The sequence below is a fragment of the Saccopteryx leptura genome, chromosome 4 (assembly GCF_036850995.1).
Source record: "Saccopteryx leptura isolate mSacLep1 chromosome 4, mSacLep1_pri_phased_curated, whole genome shotgun sequence".
Lineage (NCBI taxonomy): Eukaryota > Metazoa > Chordata > Mammalia > Chiroptera > Emballonuridae > Saccopteryx > Saccopteryx leptura.
The window spans coordinates 211923103-211949981 of NC_089506.1; the positions used below are offsets into that span (position 1 = coordinate 211923103).

At 42.3% G+C, this 26879-nt stretch overlaps 1 protein-coding gene and 1 pseudogene across 2 annotated transcripts in view; both read left to right on the forward strand.

Annotated features, from left to right (window-relative positions):
- CREBBP (CREB binding protein) overlaps positions 1-26879 on the forward strand; it is a 156696-nt gene that overhangs the window by 109811 nt on the left and 20006 nt on the right. For both annotated transcript variants that reach the window (XM_066382707.1, XM_066382708.1), the window contains 8 exons: positions 3145-3334; positions 8841-8959; positions 9780-10019; positions 10434-10522; positions 17919-17999; positions 19948-20004; positions 22966-23043; positions 23357-23424. In XM_066382707.1, the coding sequence (XP_066238804.1) occupies positions 3145-3334; positions 8841-8959; positions 9780-10019; positions 10434-10522; positions 17919-17999; positions 19948-20004; positions 22966-23043; positions 23357-23424 (922 nt within the window). The remainder of the gene's footprint in view (positions 1-3144; positions 3335-8840; positions 8960-9779; positions 10020-10433; positions 10523-17918; positions 18000-19947; positions 20005-22965; positions 23044-23356; positions 23425-26879) is intronic.
- On the forward strand, positions 11443-11623 carry LOC136404543 (U2 spliceosomal RNA; annotated as a pseudogene).

Here is a 26879-nt window from a genome sequence, read left to right on the forward strand (position 1 = left end):
GACAGGAAGGGAGAGGGAGGTGGAGAGTAATGAGAAGCATCAACTTATAGTTGCTTCACTTTAGTTGTTTATTGATTGCTTCTCATAGGTTCCTATGATGGAGATGTAGAGCTCAAGCTGAGCCAGTGAAGCCTTGCTCAAGCCAGCAACCTTGAGCTTCTAGCCAGTGACCTTTGGGCTCTAGCCAGCGACCTTGGGATCATGGTGATGATCCCGCACTCGAGCCAGTGAGCCCATGCTTTAGCCAGAGATCTTAGGGTTTTGAACTGGGGCCCTCAGCATCTCAGGCCACTATTCAGTCCATTGCGCCACCACACTGGTCAGGCTGACGAAACTGTTTTTACCCCATTAGCAAGGATTTGTTTTTGGATTTTCTGTTCTATTTGATGAATATATATGTATCTTTTTTATGCCAGTACCCTACTGTTTTTGACTGTTGTAGCTTTGTAGTATAGTTTGATATTAGGGAATATAATACTACTTTGTTCTTTCTCAACATTTCTTTGGCTATTTCTTTTGTGGTTCCATATAAATTTTAGGATTAGTTCTAATCCTAAGAAGAATATCATTGGTATTTTCATAATGATTGCATTGAATCTGTATATTAGTTTAGGTAGTAATTTTAACAATATTAATCCTTCCAATCTATGAGCAAGGTATATATAGCCTTTCATATTTTTGTATCTTGTTTAATTTCTTTCCTCAGTGTCTTATAGTTTTCAGAGTACAGGTCTTTCACTTCTTTGGTTAAATTTAGTACTACATGTTTTATACTTTTTGAGACAATTGTAAATCTTCTCATCTATTTGTTATTAGTATATAGAAACAACAGATTACTGTATATTGATTCTGTATCCTACAAGTTTACTGAAGTCATTTATTCTAATAATAGAGTTTTGCTTTTTCCTTTTCAGTTTGGATGCTTTTTATTTCTTTATATTGTCTGATTGCTGTGGCTAGGACTTCCAGTATTAATGTGGAATAGTAGTAATAGTAGATATCTTTGTCTTGTTCCCAATTGTAGATAAAATAAAAGTCCAGGACCAAATGGTATCTACCAGTCAAAGAAGAATTAGTAGGCCCTGGCCGGTTGGCTCAGTGGTAGAGCATCGGCCTGGCGTGCAGAAGTCCCGGGTCGATTCCCGGCCAGGGCACACAAGAGAAGCGCCCATTTGCTTCTCCACCCCTCCCCCTCTCCTTCCTCTCTGTCTCTCTCTTCCCCTCCCGCAGCCGAGGCTCCATTGGAGCAAAGATGGCCTGGGCGCTGGGGATGGCTCCTTGGCCTCTGCCCCAGGCGCTAGAGTGGCTCTGGTCGCAACAGAGCGATGCCCCGGAGGGGCAGAGCTTCGCCCCTGGTGGGCGTGCCGGGTGGATCCCGGTCGGGCGCATGCGGGAGTCTGTCTGACTGTCTCTCCTCGTTTCCAGCTTCAGAAAAATACAAAAAAAAAAAAAAAGAAGAATTAGTACCTGTCCTTCTTAAAATATATTTTTTTAATTAAACAGGAAAGAATGCTTTCAAACTCATGGTTTTTTTTAAGATTTTATTTATTGATTTTACAGAGAGAAGAGAGAGAGAGAGAAAGGCAGGGGGAGGAACAGGAAGCATCAACTCATAGTTGCTTTTCACATGTGCCTTGACCAGGCAAGTCCAGGGTTTTGAACTGGTGACTTCAGCATTCCAGGCCAGTGCTTTATCCCCTGTGCCACCACAGGTCAGGCCCAAACTCATTTTATGAGACCAGCATTACCCTGACACCAAAACCAGATAATGACATTACTAAAAGTACCCTGGCCAATGGTGCAGTGAATAGAGCGTCGTCTTGGATTGCTAGGGTTGCCAGCTTGATCCTAAGGAGGCCAACTCAGTCCTGAGGTTGCCAGTTCAAGCCTCAGTCAGGGCATTTATGAGGAATGGGTACATAACTAAATAGAACAATGAGTTGATGGCTTCTCTCTACCCCTCCCTTCACCTCTTGTTTCCCCTCCCTCTGCCTTCCCCTCTTCCCCTGTCTCAAAAAAGAAAAAAGAAAAATGACCTTACTAATAAAAGGAAATTACAGGCTAATAATCCTTTAATATAGGTGCAAAAATTCTCAACAAAATATTAGCAGGCCAGATTTGATGATACATTAAAAGGATTATATACCGTGAACAAGTGGGATTTATCTCAGGAATAGAAGAATGCTTCAACATCCATAAATCAATTAATGTGATTCGTTAACAAATAAAGGATAAAAACCACATGATCATCTCAATAGATGCAGAAAAGGCATTTGATAAAATTCAATCTCCTTTTATGGTAACTCTCAGCAAAGTAGACCTAGAAGGGATATATCTCAACATAATAAAGTCCATATATGACAAACCCACAGGTAATCTACTCAATGGTGAAAAGGCTTGTATTGTAAAAGTTTGAGTCATTCATCAGTTTTTTCATTGCCATTCTTTATTCGTTAATAGTTCTACAGAGTTAGACTGCACAAGGGGTGTATCCCTGTACTAATTAACCTGTGGCCAAAGTTGAAAACTGGTAGACTTTGTGCTGAATCCAGCCTACAAATGTGTTCTCTTTAGCTCACAATATTTTGTAAAATGCAAATATATAAGTTAAACTCTAGATCTTTGGATTTTTCTTGAAAAATTAGAAGCTCTGTCAGTATTGTCTTGCAGTCCTCTGTGACAGCAGTCCAGATGGGAGCACCGGCATGTCCTCTAGGTGGGGCACCGGCTCTCCAGTTCACCAGAGCCTCCACTGCTCCCTGCTCTCACACCTCACCTCCTGCTGCATTCATTTACTTCACCTGGCAGGCCCTCTGAGCAATTTAGGGTTTGATCCCTACCCCAATTTTGCAGCAGATTTTTGTTCCAAACTAGAAATATGTATGTGTAAAACCACTGAACAGGTGATGGTAGGTTTGTATATACACAATATTTTTAAGCACTACAGCATATAAAAACTTTAAATTAGGATTATAGTTGTACTGGTGCTGTATTAAAGTGACTCAACTGACACCAAATGCTCTGTTCCTTCTTGTGGGAGAGAATTGAAATAAATGCAGCTGTCACTAGGGTAAGGTTTTAACAAGCCTAAAAGTTTTTGATATCCATGTGTCATTATCTGTAATTTTGTTTGTTTCTTCCAAGATGATGGAGGAGGATCTACAAGGATCTTCTCAAGTTAAAGAAGAATCCGACACAACAGATCAGAAATCAGAACCAATGGAAGTGGATGAAAAGAAGCCAGAAGTAAAAGTAGAAGCTAAAGAGGAAGAAGAGAGCACTGCTAATGGTGCTGCCTCCCAGTCAGCATCTCCTTCGCAGCCACGCAAAAAAAGTAGGTTGTGTTTTCTTGAACTTACTGAACCGTGCTGCTTTGCCATTATGTTGTAATTTTACACTGGGGATTAAAAGCTAAAGCAGAAAAAAAACTTTCGTCTCCCCTTTTATCTTTTTTGCCTGCCATTCCCTAAGTTAAGAAATGGTGACACTGAGCTGGACCCACAGTGTCCAGGCAGGAATGAGAAATAAACCTTGGCTCTAGGGGGCAGCCCAGGGGCACATCTGTCTTCTGAGATGTCCTGGCTGTGGCACTGGAGTTGAAATTGCATTTGAATCCCGGAGCAGGCCAAGGATCTTTGGCTTTACTCAGCAACGCATGAACAACCACTGACAGACTTTTTTTTTTTTTTCATTTTTCTGAAGCTGGAAACGGAGAGACAGTCAGACAGACTCCCGTATGCGCCCGACAGGGATCCACCCGGCACGCCCACCATGGGGCAACGCTCTGCCCACCAGGGGGTGATGCTTTGCCCATCCTGGGCGTCGCCATGTTGCAACCAGAGCCACTCTAGCGCCTGAGGCAGAGGCCACAGAGCCATCCCCAGCGCCCGGGCCATCTTTGCTCCAATGGAGCCTTGGCTGCGGGAGGGGAAGAGAGAGACAGAGAGGAAAGCGCGGCGGAGGGGTGGAGAAGCAAATGGGCGCTTCTCCTGTGTGCCCTGGCCGGGAATCGAACCCGGGTCCTCCGCACGCTAGGCCGACGCTCTACCGCTGAGCCAACCGGCCAGGGCCACTGACAGACTTGAACAGGAAGATGACCATGGTGTTAGGGAAATTATCACCATGGCAACACATGTGTAGGAGCTTGTAGATTTTGTCAACAGATAGGAAGCTATGTGGCCAAAGTAGCAGGGTGGTAGAATGGGTCCCAGTGATCTAGTTCAACACGAGAAGGTGGGAACGGGTAAGTGAAGTTGGGTTCCAGGCTGTGTGGGTGAGCCAGCCTTGATGGGTGTGATTTTAAAAACTCACATCTGAGAGTTGTCTAAGTGTAAGGAGATAGGGTGTCAGAAAATTGTTCGGTGACCCTTGGAAATGTAAGAAGGGGGCTCAGGAAGTACAGGACTGCAGATGCTACATTGGAAAAGGATGGCAGTGAAATGTTAGGCTAATGTGTTGTGTAATTTTGGCACTGGAAGACACCCTAGAGATTATGGCATACAGCAGTTCTCAAATTTGTGGTCTCAGGCCCTGTATATACTCAAAAATGAGGACCCCAGGGAGTTGTTGTTTATGTGGATTATCTGTTGCTATCTACTCTATTAGAAATTAATGCTGTTGGCTTGATCAGAAATTTTTTTAATATTTAATTCACTTTAAAATAACATTATATAATAACAATAAATAACACATTTTAATGAAAAACAACTTTTCCAATCATTAGTGAGTAGAGTGGCATTATTTTTGTTTGTTTGTTTTATAATTTTGTGGCTCAGAGAGATAAGTGAGCACAGCTGGCTTCTCATATCTGCCCTTGCCTTCACTGTATTGTGTTACATCGTTCCGTTGAAGCACATGACAAGAATGCAGTCCCACTCCAGATAGGAAGTTGATAAAGGGAAGAAGTAACAGCCTTTTCAGATAATTGTCAATGTTTTGGGGTTTTTTGTTTGCTTGTTTGTTTGTTTGTTTGTTTGATACATCAAAACTCAACAAGTAGAAGTTTCTTAAAGATTAGTTACAACCTGACCAGGCGGTGGTATAGTGAATAGAGTGTCAGGTTGGAATACAGAGAACCCAGGTTCAAAACCCAGAGGTCGCTGGCTTAAGCAAGGGGTCACTCAGTCTGTAGCACGCCCCCCCCTCGCCCCCCGTCAAGGCACATATGAGAAAGCGATCAATGAACAACTAAGGTGCCACAATGAAGAATTGATGCTTCTCATCTCTCTCCCTTCCTGTCTATCTGTCCCTGTCTGTCCCTTTCTCTGTCTGTCTCTCTCTCACACACACACACACACACATACACGATTAGTTGCAGTGTGAAATCTGAAGCCTTACTTTAGCACTGAATTTTTCATACTTAGACATTAGAGTCCAATTGTCTGTCTTGTATTTTGACTGGATCCTTTGCCCTTGCAGGATTTTCTTTATAACATGATCCTTTGGTCATCTGGAAATTTGGCTCACTGAATTATGCAGATCTTCCAAATTTTGACATACTTCACTATTTTTTTTAGTCACACTCATTAATATCACTATATCACTGTGAATGGCCTCAAAAATATTTTGTGAATTTTGAGACGGTGTAAAGCTTATTTGGTAGATAGAAGTTTTTCCAAATTTCAAATTTTGATGAGAGTCCAGACTATCTTTAGCAACAAACACTGTCAGTTTTCCTTGAAGTAACTGGCCCACTTCTTTCATTTATGAGAAAATATCTGCCACATACTCAGATCTGAATATCTATAGCTTATCAGTCATTCTTTCAAGTTTTATTTAAAAAAAAAAAAAAAAAAAAAAAAAGCCCTGGCTGGGTAGCTCAGTTGGTTAGGGCATTGTCCCAAAGCATGGAGGTTGCCGGTTCAATCCCCAGTCAGGGCACATACGGGCACAGATTGCTTCCCCCCCTCCCTCCCTCCCTCAGTCCCTCAATCCCTCTCTCCCTTCTTCTCGCTAAAATCAATAAAATAAATATTTTAAAAAAGAAAGACAACGACTTCAGCTCCCAACTCGCACAAGCACTTTTCTCTCAAGACAAGCAGTACCTGCAGCCAGAGTGCTTTACACAACTCCCCACTTTGTCATACAGGAGACGAGACATGTAGCCAAGGGTTGAGATGGAACAGAAGTCGTTTTACTACTCCACCAGGGATATCCTTAGTGTGCCCGGCATTTTCCCGTGTGTGCCCAGGAGCAGTGAAGACCCCGGTGACTAAGTGAGGGTTGGTGAGGTTGCTGCCACGCTAAGAATTTGACTCCCCCTGCTTGTGCCTCCTCTGCAAAAGTGAACACGGCACAAAAAGCAAAGAATGACTTCGTGTTATTGTGAGAGTCATTTTATATTATGGAAATAAATGTAATTTCACAGACCTCTAGAAAGGACCTGGAACAGTACTGGAACTTTCTGTGCTCACTATTATGACATTTAGCAGCCACATGCAGTTCCTGAGTACTTAAAATGTGATAAGTGTGATTAAGGAAGTGAGTTTTTAATTTTATTTAATATTAATTCAGTTAGCTTTAAGGAGCCATATATGGTGGTGGCTACTATATTAGCACAGGGCTCTCCATAGCACCATGGACCAAGCCTCGAGGATTGCTGGCATAGTGCACCATGCTGATTGTATGGAAAAAGCACACCATACTCATCAACAGGAGAGAACTTGTTTGAGGTGCAGCTCTGACTTCCTTCACTCATTTGGTGTCTTATAACATCAGTGTGGTAAAGACAGGAATTTGAAAATGCTTTTTCCTCTGCATAAGTGTTAAAAACAAACGTGCGATGAAGGAATGAATGATCTACCAAAGTCAGCTGCATGTGAGACCATGTCACTTTGATACCTTTAGGGAGATGATGTGGTCTAGAGTGGGGTTAGCAAACTGTTCCTGTAAAGAGCCAGACTGTAAATATTTTTGGCACTGTGTGTCATAAGGTCTCTGTTGCAGCTGCTCAGTTCTGAATTGTAGTATGAAAACTGCCACAGACTACATCTCAGCAAATGAACACAGTTGTGGTCCAATTAAACTTTATTTTTGGAGACTAAAATTTGATGTCCTATAACTTTTACGTTTCAGGGAATAATAGGATTTTCGTGTGTGTGTGTGTGTGTGTGTGTATGAGTGAGTGACAGAGACAGAGAGAGGGACAGATAGGGACAGACAGACAGGAATGGAGAGAGGTGAGAAGCATCAATTCTTTGTTGCGGCTCCTTAGTTGTTCATTGATTGCTTTCTCATATATGCCTTGACCTGGAGGCTGCAGCAGAGCGAGTGACCCCTTGCTCAGGCCAGCGACCTTGGGCTCAAGCTGATAAGCCTTGCTCAAACCAGATGAGCTCGCGTTCAAGCTGACAACCTTGGGGTTTTGAACCTGGTCCTCCACGTCCCAGTTTGATGCTCTATCCACTGCGCCACCGCCTGGTCAGGCGTATCAGGGAATAGTATATTCTTTATTTCCAAACTATTAAACATAAAAATTATTATTAGTTCACAGGCCTTACAAAGGTGGGTGGTTGGCCAGATTTGGCCTATGGGTCAGAGTTTGCTGACCTCTAGTCTAGAAGAATGAAAAACCTAGTGATTAACCTTAAGGGTTGTTTTCTTGAATTATTCAAAGAAAATGAAATGCTACTTCATCTCTATACAACAGGAAGGAAAGGAGTTAGCTAAAAGCACGATGCATGCTTTCCAAGGAGAATGTCTACCGGGGACTGCTGCACGGGATAATGCACGTGCTCGCTGGTCTCCAGCAGCCATCCCGGGTCTGAAGCAGCAGGTTTCATTTTCACAGGAGGTTAGGCAGGGCACGTGTGGTCCCTGGCTCTGAAAGTGGTAAGCCTCAGGAAACTTCTCAGGGCCACGGTTTTCATTCCTCAGCATACTCGATGCATGGCACTTCCCAGTTGGAACTTTAAATGTTTATGGTGTTTTAATCTGATTTTAAATTACAGTTTCCCACATATCTGTTGTAGAAAGTCTTTTCAAAATACAAAACAACACAGAGGAAATCTATCATTTATAATCCAAATCATCAGAACTCCTCTGCTAAATTTGCCTCTTATTGGTCAGTTTTCCATGCACAGGATGTGTATGAGCAAGGTGGGATCGGCACACGCTCCCTGCTGGTTGATCTGCCTCTTGCCTTCTGAGGATGTTTTGCACATTTTCCCATGTTACTCTAACTCATTTGAATTCTGTATGAATATACCATCTTGGTATATTTGATAGCCATTGTTTATCCTGGGATTGGTGATAACAGAAAATGTAGTAGGAAATGGGATAGCTGCGAGTTGGAAACATTGGTAAACGTGGGAGGGAACTGTATAGAACTTTTGGGAACAGTACTTGTTTTTATAGCTCTGTTACTTTGTACATTTGTGAGGTTGTAGTACAAAACCGTTTGTCTCAGGTGGTCTGAGTTTGCTTCAGCCAAAAACAGTTCTATCAGAGGAGGAAAGAAAGGTCCCTTCCAGTGGCACGACTTTATTACCAGCATTTGATCAATGAAGTAGATCTGTGAATGAGATTCGTTTTCTGTTCCAACACAGTTTAATGTTAGAATCCCTCTCACTGAACAAACAAACAATGTGGTACTTTGCCTTATGACATGGATGCAGTTTTAGAAACCCCAACATTACTGTGTTTTCAGAAACCCTGAATTTGTAGCTTTAGAATATTTGTGGACTCTGCTGAATGAGAACCTTTGTAAGCTCTGAGGCTGGGAGGGAGGTGATTCACCCTCTCTCAGATAGGGCCCAGGCTTGCATCTAAGCATCATGGAGAAGGGAGGGGTCTGGATGCCTTGTAAACAGTGTTGTTTTCTCATGCTTTTCCAACTGCAGTCTTTAAACCGGAGGAATTACGCCAGGCTCTTATGCCAACCCTAGAAGCGCTGTATCGACAGGATCCTGAGTCCTTACCTTTTCGCCAGCCTGTTGATCCCCAGCTCCTTGGAATTCCAGTAAGTTCATATAGTAAAAATGTATTATAACTTGACCAGTGAAACTCAAGTGCTACCCATGTTTTAGTTCTTAAAATTGGGTAAAATCTTGTTTTGAAGATTATTCTACTGATATAAAGAGGTTGCTTTCAAAAACAGTAATACACCTTCATCTTATTGAAATGTGTGTTTCCCAGTTTCCCACCTGTTTGTGCAGCTTCAGGGTCCATGGAAGGGTTGGGTACGAGACAGGGAAACCTGCTGCTCTGGTCGCACCCTACTTTGGCACACAGCCTCTGGCAACTCGCTTTATATTGGGGGGTTTATGTAAGACCTTGTCTTAAAAAATGGGTTTAAAGATTGGTGAACATCAATTAGAAAACACTTGGGCTTCTCACTTTGATATCCCTGGGTAGTCCTGCAAAGGCCATAGTGACCTAACAATCTATTAAGCAGTGTTACTGTTTGTTTCTGTTTTTCTGTTTATCTTGGAATTTCATTTTACTTGTTAGGACTAAGATTGAATCTCTAGAAAAACATATTGTCGATAAATTTGGTCAGCATTATAATTCAGTGCATGAAAATTCTTATAATTAAAAGCATTGTTTATTAAAAAGCTCTTTCAATTTTTTTCTTTAACTTTTCCTTTGGAGGAATTTGATCACATTTAAAATACTGTAATTTTAGATAGTAAAATCAGAGGAAGATCGGAGGTTATTTTGTTTTCAATTCTCATTTCTTACTGTTGGAAACAGTTCTGGTACTTTCTATTTTATGTTAAGGTAAGGGTGGCATTTGGAATTTGGGGTATCCACTAGGTTGAGACTGTTTTGTCTTTAAGGATTACTTTGACATTGTGAAGAACCCGATGGACCTTTCTACCATCAAGCGAAAGTTGGACACAGGGCAGTACCAAGAACCCTGGCAGTACGTGGATGATGTCTGGCTGATGTTCAACAATGCCTGGCTCTATAATCGCAAGACGTCACGAGTCTATAAGTTCTGCAGTAAATTGGCGGAGGTCTTTGAGCAAGAAATTGACCCTGTGATGCAGTCACTTGGATATTGCTGTGGACGCAAGGTACAGTTGTTTCTGGAAAATGACCTTTTTTGTTGATCCAGCGGTATGATGATATGATAGACGACTTTTTGGCCACGTGTGTACTGGGAAGTGCCCAGGTGGAGACTGGTCTTTTGAAAAACTATTGCTTGACATGATGTAATGAATGATCAAAACTAAAGGTGCTTATTAGGGAAGGCCTTGAGTTAAGCATTTCTCACTGTGTACATTCACTATTAGTAATATATGTCTCATAGACACTAATTCTCTTGCATTGTATCCAAAAATGTTTTTAAATGGCTATGAAAAAATTGTTAGAAAACTATCCAGTGTACTAACAATTTACTAGCTGAATCTAACTCTCCGTAGGGGATTAGAACGTTACATGAGAATAAATGGGATATAGTTTTAGTGTTTTCTCCTTTGTTTTTGCAGTATGAGTTTTCCCCACAGACTCTGTGCTGCTACGGGAAGCAGCTGTGTACAATTCCTCGAGATGCAGCCTACTACAGCTATCAGAATAGGTAAGCATTGCACAGTTAGCTTCCTGAATTACAGAACTAAAGGAAGGTCTTAGGGTAAGGCCTGTTTGTCTGCTTATAGCCCAGGTGCATTATTTCTTTCCTGAAGTTCCAATGAAAGAGGCCACAATTTCAGTGTCTTAGTCATTAGGTAGGTTCATAGTGTCTTAATTTGAAGGAATGCCTTTACAGTATAAAAATTTAAGCTTATATCTACTTGCTGCTAATCCATTACTTGGATCAGGTTTTCTTTCTTTCTTTCTTTCTTTCTTTCTTTCTTTCTTTCTTTCTTTCTTTCTTTTCTTTCTTTCTTTCCTTTCTTTCCTTTCTTTTTTAATTTTTGCTATTTTTTTGAAGTTGAGAAGTAGGGAGGCAGACAGACTCCCGCATGCACCTGACCGGGATCCACCTGGTAAGCCCTCCAGGGGGCGATACTCTGCCCATCTGGGGCATAGCTCTATTGCAACCAGAGCCATTCTAGCGTCTGAGGCAGAGGCCATGGAGCAATCCTCAGTGCCCGGGCCAACTTTGCTCCAGTGGAGCCTTGGCTGCGGGAGGGGAAGAGAGAGAGAGAAGGAGAGGGGGAAGGGTGGAGAAGCAGATGGGCGCTTCGCCTGTGTGCCCTGGCCGGATATCGAACCCGGGACCTCCATATGCCGGGCCAATGCTGTACCACTGAGCCAACTGTCCAGGACTACATTCTTAAGTTCTAGTATAGATTCTAAAATTTAACTGTGAAAGAAAGAGTCTGGAGTACCTTTTCCAAGATATTAATAAAGTTGAAACATTGTATTTTACTATTCCCAGTGTAAATGTTTGCCTAGATAATTTGACCTGAACAATCTGATGGAAAGACTTTGGATTCGTGCTAATTCATTTAAAATAATAAAACCATAGACTTTTTGTTTCTAATTAGCACAATAATCACTTCTCAGCCTTTTGACTAAGATCAAATGTAGTATCTGTTCTTACAGTTTAATTAGTAGCACAATATAGAATAAGATCCAGTATTCTTACTGAGTTCAAGAAAAACTGCCCAATTATATAAGAGGGCCGTTTCAGGGTTTTGTGAGTGCCATTTTTTTCAAATGTTGATGACTTATAAAGAATAAATCTATTTTAAGCAGAGGGAAAATGAAAATTTTTTTTTCTTGTTGCCTCCCCACATAACTATGATTTTCATGTTTGGGGGTTGTTTAGAAAATTATGCTATCTACATCCATTTCTTTTTAATTGGCCACATGTTACCATAGCAAGACGACATTATGCCTTGAAGCACAGGTCCTAAATCTTGATCAAATTTAGTCGCATTACCTACATTTTGTGACTCTGCAGCTAGATTCTTGATGTGACCAAGAAGAATCTGCATACCTACTCTTTGTCTTTAGGATCATATATTAAATGTCAACATTAAGGTTTAATGTTTTGATTACTTTGATCTTGTTTACTTAGTAATTACATATGTTGTAACATTTTGAAGAAGATAAATAGCTTTTTGTTATTTGTTCAGAGGTACATGCACAGGCTTGAATAATTTGGAATTTCAAAATTATTTTTCTTCCAATTATGTTTTTATTTTTATTTAATTTATTCATTTGTTTTTTTAAGTGAGAGGAAGAGAGATAGAGAGACAGACTCCCACATGCACCCCAACCAGGATCCACCTGGCAACACCCATCTGGGGCTGGTGCTTGGATCATCCAAGCCATCCTCAACACCTGAGGCCAACGCTCAAACCAACCGAGCTATCCTCATCGCGCCAGTTGACCTCAAACCAGTTGAGCCACTGGCTGCAAGAGGGGAAAAGAGAGAGAAAAGGGAAGAAAGGGGGAGAGATAAGAAGTATCAACTCATAGTTTTGTCACTTTAGTTGTTCATTGATTGCTTCTCATATGTGCCTTGTTTGGGGGGGGGGGTTCCAGCCAAGCCAGTGACCCCTTGCTCAAGCCAATGACCTTGGGCTTCAAGCCAGCAACTTTTAGACTCAAGCTGGCAACCCTGCACTCAATCTGGGTGAGCCCACACTTCAGCTGTGAACCTGTGTATACCTCAGCGTTTTAGGTTGATGCTCTGTCCACCGCGCCACCATTAGTCAGGCTCCAATTATGTTTTTAAATTGTTTTAATTTTAAAAATATATAACCAAATTCATTATTAATAACTTTTATCAAAATTCTATTTACAAAAACAGTTCTTGACCTAAAAATGTTTCAAGAAAAGGTTTCTAAGCCTTAACCAGCTCACTTATCATAGTACTATTCCATGTAGTTATATGTTGGTGTGGGTGAAAAGATGGGTGTCCCTAGAAAATAACCTCTATTGCAGTGCAGCTTGTACAGCTGTCTTGCTGCAAATATTTGAGCATTTAGAATTTAGTTTTTGTCTTAGTTTCCCTTTCTGTCAATAGAAGCCTTTTAAGACAAAGGTTGATAGGATAGCATAGCCCCTTTTTAATAAATCTCTCCCAGAGTGAAAAGTGTTCTGGAAGTTCTGGCCCGTCCATTACAGTTTTAGCATCGTAGCCTTCAGCATATCCCATAATGTATCAAGCTTACCCTTCCTGTACATGATACGGGCACAGTAACACCTATCCTGACAGTCTCAGTTGTCAGTCTTCAATGAAATAATGAATAGGAATTCACTTTGGAAACTGTTACTTGCCAAGCAAAATATAGTTATGAAATTTTAAGAGAATAGGTTAAAATTATACAGTGGTACCTTGAGATACAAATTTAATTCATTCTGTAACTGCTTGTACGTCAGTCAACTCGTATATCAAACTGCCAATACTGGACCAGTGTGCCAACGCGTCAACTAGGGCAGCTTCCCGAATCACGACTCATATCTCAGAATTTCACTCAGATCTCAAACAAAAATACGGACCAAGTTGCAGTTTATATCTTTAAAAAAAATAATAATAAATAACATTCGTATGTTGGTCTGTTTGTATCTCAAGGTACCACTGTACTCTGAAAAATGTCCCTGCTACTGGGTACCAAACACAGTTTGGGAATAGAAGGAAGAACAGTCAGCAGATTGCTTGCCACCATCTCTAAAGTTTTGGGGTCTTTTCATTGTTGGTTTCATTGTACCTGAGTCCTTTGGGACCCTCCCTTTGCTGATTTGCACAGATTTTAGCCATATTTAAGTTGAAAACAAAGTTCAATAGAATTGATAGCATCAGGATCACTGTTTACCTCTTGGAAGAGGCCATTGATGGAGTGCAAACAATTGTTTTGAAAGTCCTGAAATGTCTGTCCAATTTTATTTCTTTAAAGAACTTCCTTTTTACTGAATGAAAGTAATGTATTTTTCTTAAGAGTAGAGGTATAAATAAGAGTAATATTTAATAAATAATACCTTTTATATAAGTGTAGGCATGCTACTTCTCAGCTTAATCTCACAAGGTGTGCTTTCTAGAAGACTCACCTTGAAGAAATTAGTGTAATTCTAAGAAAGCAGTGGCCTAATTAATTCTGTGTTGGACATTTTAACTGCTTACATTTTAATTCTCAACTTGGCCTATTAACACTGTGCTGCTCTTTATGAATCATTGTTTTGGCACAGATAGTCCTTAAACTGTTTAGGCACTTAAAACAATAGGAAATCCTAGAGACCATTTAAACAAGTGAAACTAACACATAAACTAGAGTATGGTTACAGTTTCACTTGTCTCTATACTTTACAAATTTGAAAGAAATTCATGTTGTGAAAACTGTTCCATAGATTTTCCAGTTGCTATCTATAGATATCCCATTTATTTGTATATACTGATATGGTACTTAAAACAATCTGCATTTGAAAATTTACTCCATACATTAAATGACCCTTACAGAGAAACCATGCAGTTACATTGTGTTATCTTTAGGTACCCAGGATGTACATCATCATCAGATTATGTGAAGTATTTCTTCTTTATAATTTCATATTCATCAAACTGCTTCCTTCACACAAGGCAGAATGTCAACTAGCCTCTTACAGTGAAAAGTGAATTTCTGAATCGTTTTTGTATTTCCAGGGTGAATCAAGTTTGGACTAGGTCAGTGGTCGGCAAACTCATTAGTCAACAGAGCCAAATATCAACAGTACATCGATTGAAATTTCTTTTAAAAGCCAAATTTTTTAAACTTAAACTATATAGGTAGGTACATTGTTATTAACTTAATTAGGATACTCCTAAGCTGTCCAAAGAGCCGCATGTGGTTCGCAAGCCATGGTTTGCCGACCACTGGACTAGGTAATAAGATAGGGTAAATCTGTTGTTAACATCTTGTCACCCACTGATAGCCAGGATGGTTGCAGCTGATGTGACTAGACAGGTGACCATGCTTCCTTCTGTGGCTGTGCTCATTTCTCAGAAGGGTATTAGAGTGAGTCCCTGGGCCCCCTCCTTTTTCCTTTATGAAACCTCAACAGGTTCAACTTTTCGAGGTCTCTGGCATTGCTTTGAGATAGACCACTAGTGTGTGTTAATCTCTGTTCCTCCCAGTTACTGATCCTGAGGTTTTTCAGGGATGGGAGTTAGTTACACATAGAGCATAGGTTTCTGTGGCCACTCCATGGGCAGCCATTACAGCCATCACTGATTTGTCCTAGGCCAGTTCCCTCCATTGGAAATATGGGTTTATGATTCTAGTTTCCTGGATATCGCAGGACTTAATGTCCTGCTTGAATAAAAGCTAAGAATTTGTCCAGAATTTTAAAACCATTTAAGCTCACATGTGATTATCATGGCAGTCTTATTTGAGATGTGTTCATGGATATTCTTCTGGCTGGTTCACAGTGACTTTTTTGTTTGTTTGTTTGTTTTGTTTTGTTTTTTTAATTTTTCTGAAGTGAGAAGCAGGGAGACGGAGAGATAGACTCCCACATGCGCCCACCCGGGGGGCGATGCTCTGTCCATCTGGGGCATTGCTTCTTTTCAACTGGAGCCATTCTAGCACCTGAGACGGAGGCCATGGAGCCATCCTCAGCCCCCCGGGCCAGTGGAGCTCCAGTGGAGCCTCGGCTGCGGGAGGGGAAAAGAGAGAGACAGAGAAAGGAGAGGGGGAAGGGTAGAAAAGCAGACGGGTGCTTCTCCTGTGTGCCCTGACCGGGAATTGAACCCAGGTCTTCCACACACTTGGCTGATGCTCTACCACTGAGCCAACTGGCCAGGGCCCACAATGACTTTATAATCATAAAGTGAATTGGAACACTCAATTTATAGTATTATTTTTAAAAGGGAAATATTTGGCATAGAGGGAAATATCTCTTTTGTCTATTCTGGTTGCCACTGAATTGACTTATAGTTTCTGTATTTTCACTCTTTCTTGCTAGTGATGATCATGTCCTCCTGCACATGGAAATTCTTGACACTGCATGATTTCAAGGTTCCATAGGAATAGTTACAAAATAGTGAATAGCCAGAATATTGTTATACATTAAAAAAAGAGAGAAAGAATATACAGGGGTGGGCAAAAGTAGGTTAAGCTACCAGTCATCATTACCTAAAAGATAAATCATAAGAGAATACAAAGTAATAACAATAAGAAGACACGTAGTACAAATACACAATACAATAATTAATAATACAAGAAGAAACTTTTTTGTGTATTCATAACCATAGACCTACTTTATCTACCCCTGTATATATCTGTTTTAAAATAGCAGAATTAATCTGTTTCTGGTCAGAGTTTCTAATCTTAGCAGAATTTGTTGGTTGACTTAATCCTAAATAGACAGGTCCCAGAAAGATACTTTCAGTAATTCAGTTGTTACCCACAGGGAATCTGTCATGTTCCTCATCAACAAACTGAAAAAATTGTATAATCTTGGTGTGTGTACATGCTCTGAAGTTTTATGCCTTTGTTTTATTTACTATATGTATTTAGCCAGTGAAACATAGCAGACAAAATGCTCGATGTGTTTAATAAGATTAGAATTAGGACTTGTGGGGGACATGTTACTGTACTGCAGACAAACTGGCCCGGTGCCGCTGGGCCCAGTTGTTTGTAGCCGTGTGTGTGCCCGTGTGAGTGAGGCTGCGCTGCTGCGTCTCCTTCTGTGCTCGTGGTTCAGTGTGGCGCCCCAAGTCTTGTCATAGTGTCCTTAACACTAATCCTCTTGGCATCTTGTAGACATGGTTTTGAGTACTAAAACTGCATTCTGTTGTGCTGCCGTCGCTACCTTATACTCATCCTTCTTACTTGTATGAGTCACTGCCGTTCAGCTTGTTTATTTTTACAATTTTCCTGTGTGCCCATCTTGTTTGATGCAGCACCAGCCTGCATTTCTGTTGATTTCTCATTTGTGTCCTTTCCAAACATTTAATCGTTTTTATTTTAGTTCTTATTTGTTAGCTTGAGCTGAAGCTCTGGATTATCTTACAAGAAATTGGGGTTATGGATAATTTCTCAAATGCAGATTGTGCTTTAAAGATTAACTCTCTAAATTTGCTTAACTTGGATTGTCACCAAGTCAGCAATCACTGAGTATCTGAGATTGATAAATGATTGGTCCCAGTACCAAAAAGATTAAATCAAAGCTTAGAATTGAATTTTAAAAGTCTTTAACATTGTTTGTGGATTTACATATATTGTATTGTTTATACAATATATTACAGTTTTTTCTCTGTATATTCTTATTGATAAATGGCTGGAAAGTCTTTGACCCCGATTGCATTTCTGTTAAATGTTTGTCTAGAATATGGATTTGGTTTCATTTGTATTGTAACCCAATTAAGTGATGAACATGAGAAAAAAGACAGGAAAAAAATTAAAACCAGTTTTGTGTGCTGAACATTTTTATACCTTTAAAAATCTGGCTTACATACCAGAAATAAAATCTCTGAATTGCTCAAGCATAAATTTTCCATTTTGAAAAAATAAGCTATTTCAGTTTAAATTGCTTTTTTAAGGCCTTTTGTCAGACTGTTTTGTTCAAAGTAAAATTTTTCCATCTCAAACCCTGAAATTATATTTGATTTTTGCCAAGTAATAACAAAATTTAAACTCCTAAATTTAAGCTCCTTACAATTCTAGTATTAACAACTCCTTGCAAACATTTGCATCTTGGCTGGAGCTGAACCGAGCCCAGTCGTTGTTAGTGATGATGGCCTGTTATGTGTGCAATGAGACCGAATGCTAATCAATGCTTTGCCTTGGCTTTCTGCTCTGTGTTGTCTTGGTGTTTGCGTCTTACCTTTATGTCTGTGCTATTTGTTCCCTTCCCTGTTCTCTAATCCTGCCCTTCCCCACCTGCCCCTGTTCCTCTCATTGTTCTCACTGACCCATCAATCAACCAACAACGCCCCCCCTTCGTCGTGGTGATCTGCCCTGCTCTGATTGGTGGCTTCGTTGCTTGGGTGGCTGTGTGTTATGATGGACCAGTTCACCCAAGTATGGCCTTCTTGCTGACAGGTATCATTTCTGTGAGAAGTGTTTCACAGAGATCCAGGGGGAGAATGTTACCCTGGGTGACGACCCTTCACAACCCCAGACGTAAGTACTATCCTATCATTTTTCTCAGGGGCCACCCTTAATTTTTTTTTTCCTGTCCATGGGTAAAAGGGAAGTACCACTGCTGTTTTGACTTGTGTGTAGTGTATTTATTTTTCATTAACTGTGCTCACATTCCTACTTTAACATGCAGTTTTAGCTGAATACCAGTGCCACTTTCCCGTCTTCCCTCCATTCAGACTGATACTCTAGTCCCCATCATGCAGTTCACTGGTTTCTTTTGACCTTGCTTTGACCCTTTTTTTTTTTTTTTGGTATTTTTCTGAAGCTGGAAACGGGAAGGCAGACGGACAGACTCCCGTGTGCGCCCGACTGGGATCCACCCGGCATGCCCACCAGGGGGCGATGCTCTGCCCATCTGGGGCGTCGCTCTGTTGAAACCAGAGCCATTCTAGCACCTGAGGCAGAGGCCACAGAGCCATCCTCAGCGCCTGGGCCAACTTTGCTCCAGTGGAGCTTTGGCTGCAGGAAGGGAAGAGAGACAGAGAGGAAGGAGAGGGGGAGGGGTGGAGAAGCAGATGGGCACTTCTCCTGTGTGCCCTGGCCGGGAATCGAACCCAGGACTCCTGCACGCCAGGCCAACGCTCTACCACTGAGCCAACCGGCCAGGGCCCTTTGACCCTTTTTAAAAAACACTTAGCTTCTACTAGTGGCTGTCACCCTCCATTTTTGGTAATTATAAATCTTCAGTTACACCTAAGAAACCAGGTAACATTATTCACAGAATTTGCAGTAGCAAAAAATGAGTGGTATATACCTTCCTCCATCCCTTAGGTTGTGAGGCTAATAGAACATGGACAGTGACTCCCAGAGTGTGTATGTGTCCTTCCTTGCCGGAGGCTTGACTCTTGCTCACTAGGTCCAATGCAGACCGGTCTGAGTTGGCTCCTTCATTCCTTCACTGAGTACACTTTTCCTCCTGGTGCCTGTCCTCTGATGGAGTTGTCGTTGAGTGGTCAAATGTCCAGAATGTGGCAAGGAAAAGCAAATCCACAAATTGGGTGGTCAGCTTATTTATATGCTTGAGATGCCTTCTTAGCCACCATGTCTGCCCAGGACCACCAGTGTTCTGCAGTTCCATTTTCTCCAGATTCTGCCTTGATTCCTACTGCATTGGGTAATCTGCTGGTGATGTCCTCCCACAGGCTACAGGGCTTCCCACTGAGGCAGTTTTCATCAGTGTAGGACACTGATTCTGTAACTCAAGGTTCCTTTATTCAAATGCAAAACAAACCATAGCCACTTATAGGACATGTAGACCAGAATGACAGATATTCTACCTGTTCGATTTATTTTTATATCCCTTGTCATCTTAGTCTTCTGGTTCTATTCCACGATTAATAATTGGATTGTATAATTCTATGAATCAGAAGTAATTTACATATACACTGATCATAACAAAAGGACCATAAAAACCAAATACCCAGCTCTTTAAGAGTAAAATATCCCCAAGTAGATGCTGACTTTGTGTCATTGAGGAAATAATATAATTAAAAGAATTGGTTATGGCCATCTGAAACCTACATAATTATATTAACCAGTATCACTCCAAAATATCAATTAAAAATAAAAGAACTGGTTACACCAATATTAATTAAATTCAGTAGCCACTCGCCAGATAGATTTGATTGAAAATTAATATGCTTGAACTTCAGCAGAACTTTGTCATCTCATTTTGACTAGTCAAATCTTGTAATCAGTGCTGATGATAGTTGGGAGGAGATGTTCTTAAAAAAGATAGAGAAAAATAAATGGTAGTACTTTCTGTCAAATTTTATATGTCCATTCCATCATTGCATCTACTTGAGATTTTAGCTGATGATTTACTTCTCATATAAAGAATTAGTTACAAAATAATATCCCAGAGGCTATGAGTTATATTCAACAGATAAATTCAACAGTTAACTTTTTTTCTTTTTTTCCTAACAAGGACAATTTCAAAGGATCAGTTTGAAAAGAAGAAAAATGATACCTTAGATCCTGAACCGTGAGTATCTAGCTGTTTCTTTCTGACTTTTAGACCAGTTACTGAATTTTAACCATGATAAGATTAGGCGGATGTTTGGTTCTATTAGAACTTCTCCAATAACTTGGTCATTGGTATTTTTAAGAATTCATTTAGTGTAAATCTTTGGAAACCAAAGTAAGACTATTTGGTGGAGTAGTGCTAGTATCATTTAAAGGGAAATTTCAAAAAGAAAACCTCTTAGAAACCACTTTCTAAAAGTAAATAATGGGGGGCTAGGGTATGTTCTTGCCACTGTCTTTGGTATGGTATATTTTCAAAGGCCATTGTCAAATATTTGCCTTTTCTCTAGTGCTTGGTGAGAATGCTGTGTTGGCAAAGTTTGCTTTGTGTTGGGGACCTAAAGAGACTTCAGATGTCCTTCAGTGTAACCCTTTCAGGCCCTTGGAGCCTAGTCTTGAGAGCACCCAGTGTTCTGTCACTGTGGTGAATGCCCTTTCCGAGCTGCATGGTAAGCACAGGCTCCAGCATATACGTGTTGGGAAACGTGGCTATGGCACATCTAGAGCTGAGAAACAGGTCCTCCCCTCTCTTGGCCTTAACCCGCTAGCTCTAGGGAGGCCGATTGCTGCAGTGGAAGACACACTTTCCACCCAGCCCTCAGCTAGAAACCAACTTGACTGTTGGGAGCTTGCTTAGTCTCTCCTCCTAGCGGTGCTCAGGCTGCGTACATGCTGACTGCAGGAGCTCCAGCCTGGGCAGAGTGCCTGGTGCCTGAGGATGTGCCTCCTCAGATCTGGAAAGACCAGTGAATTATTTGTCCTGATTGGCCATTTCCCTGTTCACATTATGTCCTCCCCTGCCATTTTTCAATTTCACTACGTTATACGTATTCATTTTTTTTATTTCAAAATATATACATTACATTGGGATACTCGGTGCTAAGCATTGGGCAGCACACGGATGAATCAAAGTTGAGGGGGTCCTCTGTCCTTCAGTACAAGAGGGAGCTGGGTTATAGCACAGACAGCCAGAGGCAGTAAGATGGTTCAGAGGTGAGGGGCCCTGTCCGAGGGCATGGTGGCATCCCGGAGAAGGTGACGGTCATCTAGAAACAGGTGTTGGGGAAGAATATTCCAGACACAGGTGTTTAACAGACACTCCTGGTAAGATCAAGTGGTTGGTAGGTAGGGGTGTAGATGGAGCTCTGTGAGATGCAGAGACGAGGTGTGAGGTGCAGGCCCCCTTACACTGCTCTTTGACATGTAGATTTCCTCGATGTTCTGGGGAGGTTTGGAGGGACACCATTGACTTCTGTCAATGTGAGGTGGCTTCACTGTAGAGGAGGACTTTGCTCCCTAATGGGGAAACTAATTAGGAGACTCAGGAGCAGCTCAGGCAAGACGTGGAAGGCTGACCTGAACAACAGCCTTCTTCCAGCCTTCTGATGGAAGAGACCACACTGGGGTAGGGAGGAGAGGGCCAGTCTAGGTAGTGGCTTAGGCAGCTGCATGAACAAAAACAGAGGAAGGGGAGCCAACCAGTTGGTCAACAGTAGTTAGAAGGGGAGAGAGTTTGAAATTCAAATTGATAGAATGGGTTCTAAAACATATATTCTATTTTTTGACATTCCTTTTCCCTTACAGAGGAGGGAACGGGGTGAGAATGGGGTGCCCTTGAGCAGGCACAGAAACTGTGAGGGAGTTATTGCCAACTGACCTTTTAAATTCTTAACCCAGGGATGAGTTCACCTGCTGAAACTTCAGCTAAGGAGCTGGTTGGGGGTGACGGAGCACTTGAGGAGGGAGAGAAGGTTCGGAACAGTCACCTCAAGAACGGGAAGGGGGTGAGCACAGTGCGGGATTGCCAGAGAAGACTCAGGACAGCCGGTTACTAGTGCTGCTGTTTGGCACAGTTTTGTATGTGTGTCCTTTTTCCTCCAGTAGAACAGGCACAGAGAAGCTGGGTTAGGCTTGCTCTGTGGTTGAAGCCTTGCTGAGCAAGGACCATGGAAAGATCAAGGGCTCAATAGACAGTAGCAAGACCGTGTGTCGGGATACAGGGCTCAGCATCCAGGCTCATTGGAAGAGCCTGAGCCTAAGAAAGTTTGGAGAAAATGTGGTATTTTCTTGCCCATTAAGCCAGCTAAATGTAAGTTGTGGTGATGTTAAGGGAGGAGCTGAAAAAATAGGTTTTAACCTTCAGGTACGTTGGTGACTGAGATTTCCAGGTGAGCGTGGGTAGGGGCTACAGTTGAGGGGAAGCAGCTCAGTGTGCGTCCCCTTGCTCTCCAGTGTCCACTTGCCACAGGGACTGTCATTTACCAGTAAGCTTGGGCCTTCCCCCATTGTGACTGACTCTAAGAGGATACTTCCTGTGCCTAGACCTAGGTATAAGTGTTTATAACACTGAGCGTGTTATCTATTTAAGTCAGTTTAGGTATGTGCAGTTACCTAGAGCAGTGGTCCCGAACCCCCAGGCCGCGCACCAGTACCGGTCCGTGGGCCATTTGGTACCGGTCCGCAGAGAAAGAATAAATAACTTACATTATTTTCGTTTTATTTATATAAGTCTGAACAATGTTTTGTTTTTTTTAAATGACCAGATTCGCTCTGTTACATTCGTCTAAGACTCACTCTTGACGCTTGTCTCGGTCACGTGATACATTTATCCATCCCACCCTAAAGGCCGATCCGTGAAAATATTTTCTGACATTAAACCGGTCCGTGGCCCAAAAAAGGTTGGGGACCACTGACCTAGAGCAAGTGTTGGTCTTCAAGTTGTGTAGAAATGTCAGAAATACTGGACCATAAAATGTGCCTTTATCATTAGCACTTTTTAAAGGCACAGTTGCATTCCTGGTCACAAAGGAGATTAGGAAGAAAGAGATGTTGTGAACACAGTACACAGGCTCCTGCAGACCACTGACTCTGTTGTGTGGTTCTGTGTGCATTCCAGTGTGCTTTTTTTTTTGTCTTGTAGTTTTGTTGATTGCAAGGAGTGTGGCCGGAAGATGCATCAGATTTGTGTTTTACACTATGATATCATTTGGCCGTCAGGGTGAGTAATTTCCTATGACCCTGGGAAAGGGAGAGCAGTTGTGCACGGAGCGGAGGGAACGGTGCCTGCTGCTGCTGTTGCTGCTGCTGCACTTCCTTCATTGCTGTCAGCAATTAAGATAGATGGCAGTTCTAAATGTTAAGTTCTAAGTGTTTGCCTGCTTTAGGAAATGTAGAATCAAAGCAGTCTGCCTCTTCACTTTTGTGTAATGATGCGATTTAAACTGCCAACAAAGTATTTTAATGCTGCATTTCACTGCTTTGGCAGCATACACTGTTTTATAGAATCTGATCACACCCATTATGTTTTTCAGCTTTGTATGTGACAACTGCTTGAAAAAAACTGGCAGAACTCGAAAAGAAAACAAATTCAGTGCTAAGAGTAAGTTGTCGAAGGATTTCTGTTTCCTGGTCTGTATACTGGAGAAACTTGTATAATTATCCCAGTTTTTCTTTGGTTTCTCTCAACATGTCACTTTGGAACTCACTTGTCCACTGTTTTTATCTGATTGTGTTTTTCTAATATTTTGTATTTTTCTTGTTTTCCCCATAAAGAGAATCATTTAACCTGATCATTATATAAAAGCCAGCTTTGTGATCAATCCATGCTTTAGATGAAAGTTGAGAAAGCTTAGCTATATAGTAAACTTTATAAATTATGAAAGGAAATTTGTCAACAGATCCTTCTCAAGTAGCTTAGAATTAAGAGCTCTCCAAAAACACGCACCCCTGCTGATGTTTGGTTTGTCTGAGCAACACACTCAGCCCTGAGCTCATGTGTGGGCAGCCACCTGCCCATCACTAGGTGTGGACTCTGCTGTTGTGAGGACTAACTCTCTCAGGTTCCACGGGGATAGGTCACCATCCACCCAGGATTGGTAGGATCCTGATCTGCACAAAGACTTGAGAATGTCATCGCTGCATGTAGAGTGGCTGCTGGTATCTCTTTTCAATAGCAATCTGTTGTTACTAAAAGTAACTTTCCATAGGCAGTCCTAATATTTTATAGATATCTTCTCTTTTCTAGAGTGAGAGACGGGACAGACAGGAAGGGAGAGAGATGAGAAGCATCAACTTGTTGCGGCACTTTAGGTGTTCATTGATTGCTTTCTCACATGTGCCTTGACCAGGATGTTCCAGCTGAGCCAGTAACCCCGTGCTCAAGCCAGATGAGCCCGTGCTCAAGCTGGCAACCTCAGGTTTTGAACCTGGGTTCTTAACGTCCCAGGTCAATGCTCTATTCACTGCGCCACCACCTGGTCAGGCGGTGTCATTCTTTTCGAAGTGTATGAGATGTAACCTCTATCACTTGGCTCTCAAGTAATGGGGGCTGCCTTCCACAGCAAGGTGTCTGCCCACTGTCCTTTTGCTGAGTTAACAGCAAACCTAAGTAGGAAAGGCACCTGCAGCAGTACCTTAAAGTACACTTGTTCAGTGTCCCCTGCAGTTGTCACCTTTCTCCAGCAGGGCCGGTGATTAGCACACTGCTTAGGGTGTCCACAAGAAGAGCCAGGCCATCTGAGGTGCTGGAAGTAGAAGAAAGATGGGATGGAGGGAGAGGTCACATGCTGGGGGAAGGAGCATAGGTGAAGCAGGAAAGGAAGAGGCCACTCTAGGCTTCCAAGTCAGTGTCAATTCAAGTTCCAACTCTATAGTGTCTAAAATTCACAGTTATCCTATAACTTAAGCTCTCATGTAAAACATTTTGAAATTGATGATTTCACTTTATTGTAATATTTCTCTTTAAACATTTTTTTTTAATTTTTATTTATTTTTTACAGAGACAGAGAGGGATAGACAGGGACAGACAGGAACGGAGAGAGATGAGAAGCATCAATCATTAGTTTTTCATTGCGCCTTGCAACACCTTAGTTGTTCATTGATTGTTTCTCATGTCCCGTGTCTTGACCGCGGGCCTTCAGCAGACCGAGTGACCCCTTGCTTGAGCCAGCGATCTTGGGTTAAAGCTGGTGAACTTTTCAGGCCCTGGCCGGTTGGCTCAGCGGTAGAGCATCGGCCTAGCGTGCAGGAGTACCGGGTTAGATTCCCGGCCAGGGCACACAGGAGAGGCGCCCATTTGCTTCTCCACCCCTCCCCCTCTCCTTCCTCTCTGTCTCTCTCTTCCCCTCCTGCAGCGAGGCTCCATTGGAGCAAAGATGGCCCGGGCGCTGGGGATGACTCTGTGGCCTCTGCCTCAGGCGCTAGAATGGCTCTGGACGCAACAGAGCGACACCCCAGAGGGGCAAAGCATCACCCTCTGGTGGGCATGCCGGGTGGATCCTGGTCGGGCGCATGCGGGAATCTGTCTGACTGCCTCCCCGTTTCCAGCTTCGGAAAAATGGAAAAAAAAAGCTGGTGAGCTTTTGCTCAAACCAGATGAGCCCGCGCTCAAGCTGGCGACCTCGGGGTCTCAAACCCAGATCCTCTGCATCCCAGTCCGATGCTCTATCCACTGCGCCACCACCTGGTCAGGCATAATATTTCTCTTTAGATTAGGGTTTCTAAGCTGAGCCACTATTGACATTCATGAACAGATCATTCTTTGTTATGGTGACTCTCCTGTGGTTTGTAGAATTTTAGCAGCATCCCTGGCCATAGCTCACTAAATATCAATAGCACTACTCCCACCCTCACTATCATGAGTGCTGATCAGAAATGTCTCCAGCCTGACCAGGCGGTGGCGCAGTGGATAGAACATTGGACTGGGATGCAGAGGACCCAAATTCGAGACCCCGAGGTTGCCAGATTGAGCACGGGCTCATCTGGTTTGAGCAAAAAAGCCCACCAGCTTGAACCCAGGGTTGCTGGTTCCAGCAGGGGGTTACTCGGTCTGCTGAAGGCCCGCAGTCAAGGCACATATGAGAAAGCAATCAATGAACAACTAAGGTGTTGCATCGCGCACTGAAAAACTAATGACTGATGCTTCTCATCTCTCTCCGTTCCTGTCTGTCTGTCCCTGTCTATCCCTCTCTCTCTCTCTGAAAAAAAAAAAAAAAAAGAAATGTCTCCAGACCTTGCCAGATGTGTCTTGTGGGGCACAGTTGCCCCCAGATGAGAACCCCTACTTGATAGAGTTCGTTCTGAGTGAGATCACTAAAGCAGTCAGCAACTTAGAAACACTTGCTAGGTCAGAGCTTTGATGATTATACTAAATTGCCAGGAAAGGTAGGCCTCATGAGAAGAGCAGTTTCAGCCAGAAGGCATAAGAGTGGGGTTGTGGCCTGACCAGGCGGTGGCACAGTGGATAGAGTGTCGGACTGAGACGGGGAGGACTCAGGTTCAAGACCCCAAGGTTGCCAGCTTGAGCGTGGGCTCATCTGGTTTGAGCAAAAAGCTCACCAGCTTGGACCCAAGGTCGCTGGCTTGAGCAAGGGGTTACTCGGTCTGCTGAAGGCCCGCGGTCAAGGCACATATGAGAAAGCAATCAATGAACAACTAAGAAGTCGCAACAAAAAACTAATGATTGATGCTTCTCATCTCTCTCCGTTTCTTTCTGTCTGTCCCTGTCTATCTCTGCCTCTGTAAAAAAAAAAAAAAAAAAAAAAAAAAAAAAAAAAAGCGTGGCCTGTGGTGGCGCAGTGGATAAAGCGTAGACCTGGAAATGCTGAGGTCGCCGGTTTGAAACCCTGGGCTTGCCTGGTCAAGGCACATATGGGAGTTGATGCTTCCAGCTCCTCCCCATCTCCTCTCTCTCTTTCTCTTCCTCTCCTCTCTAAAATGAATAAATAAATAAATAAATAAATTTTAAAAAATAAAAGAGTGGGGTTGGGGTCACAGAAAAGCTCAAGAGCTGGCCTGGCTCCCACTCCAACCCAGTTTCAGAGAATAGTGGAGAAA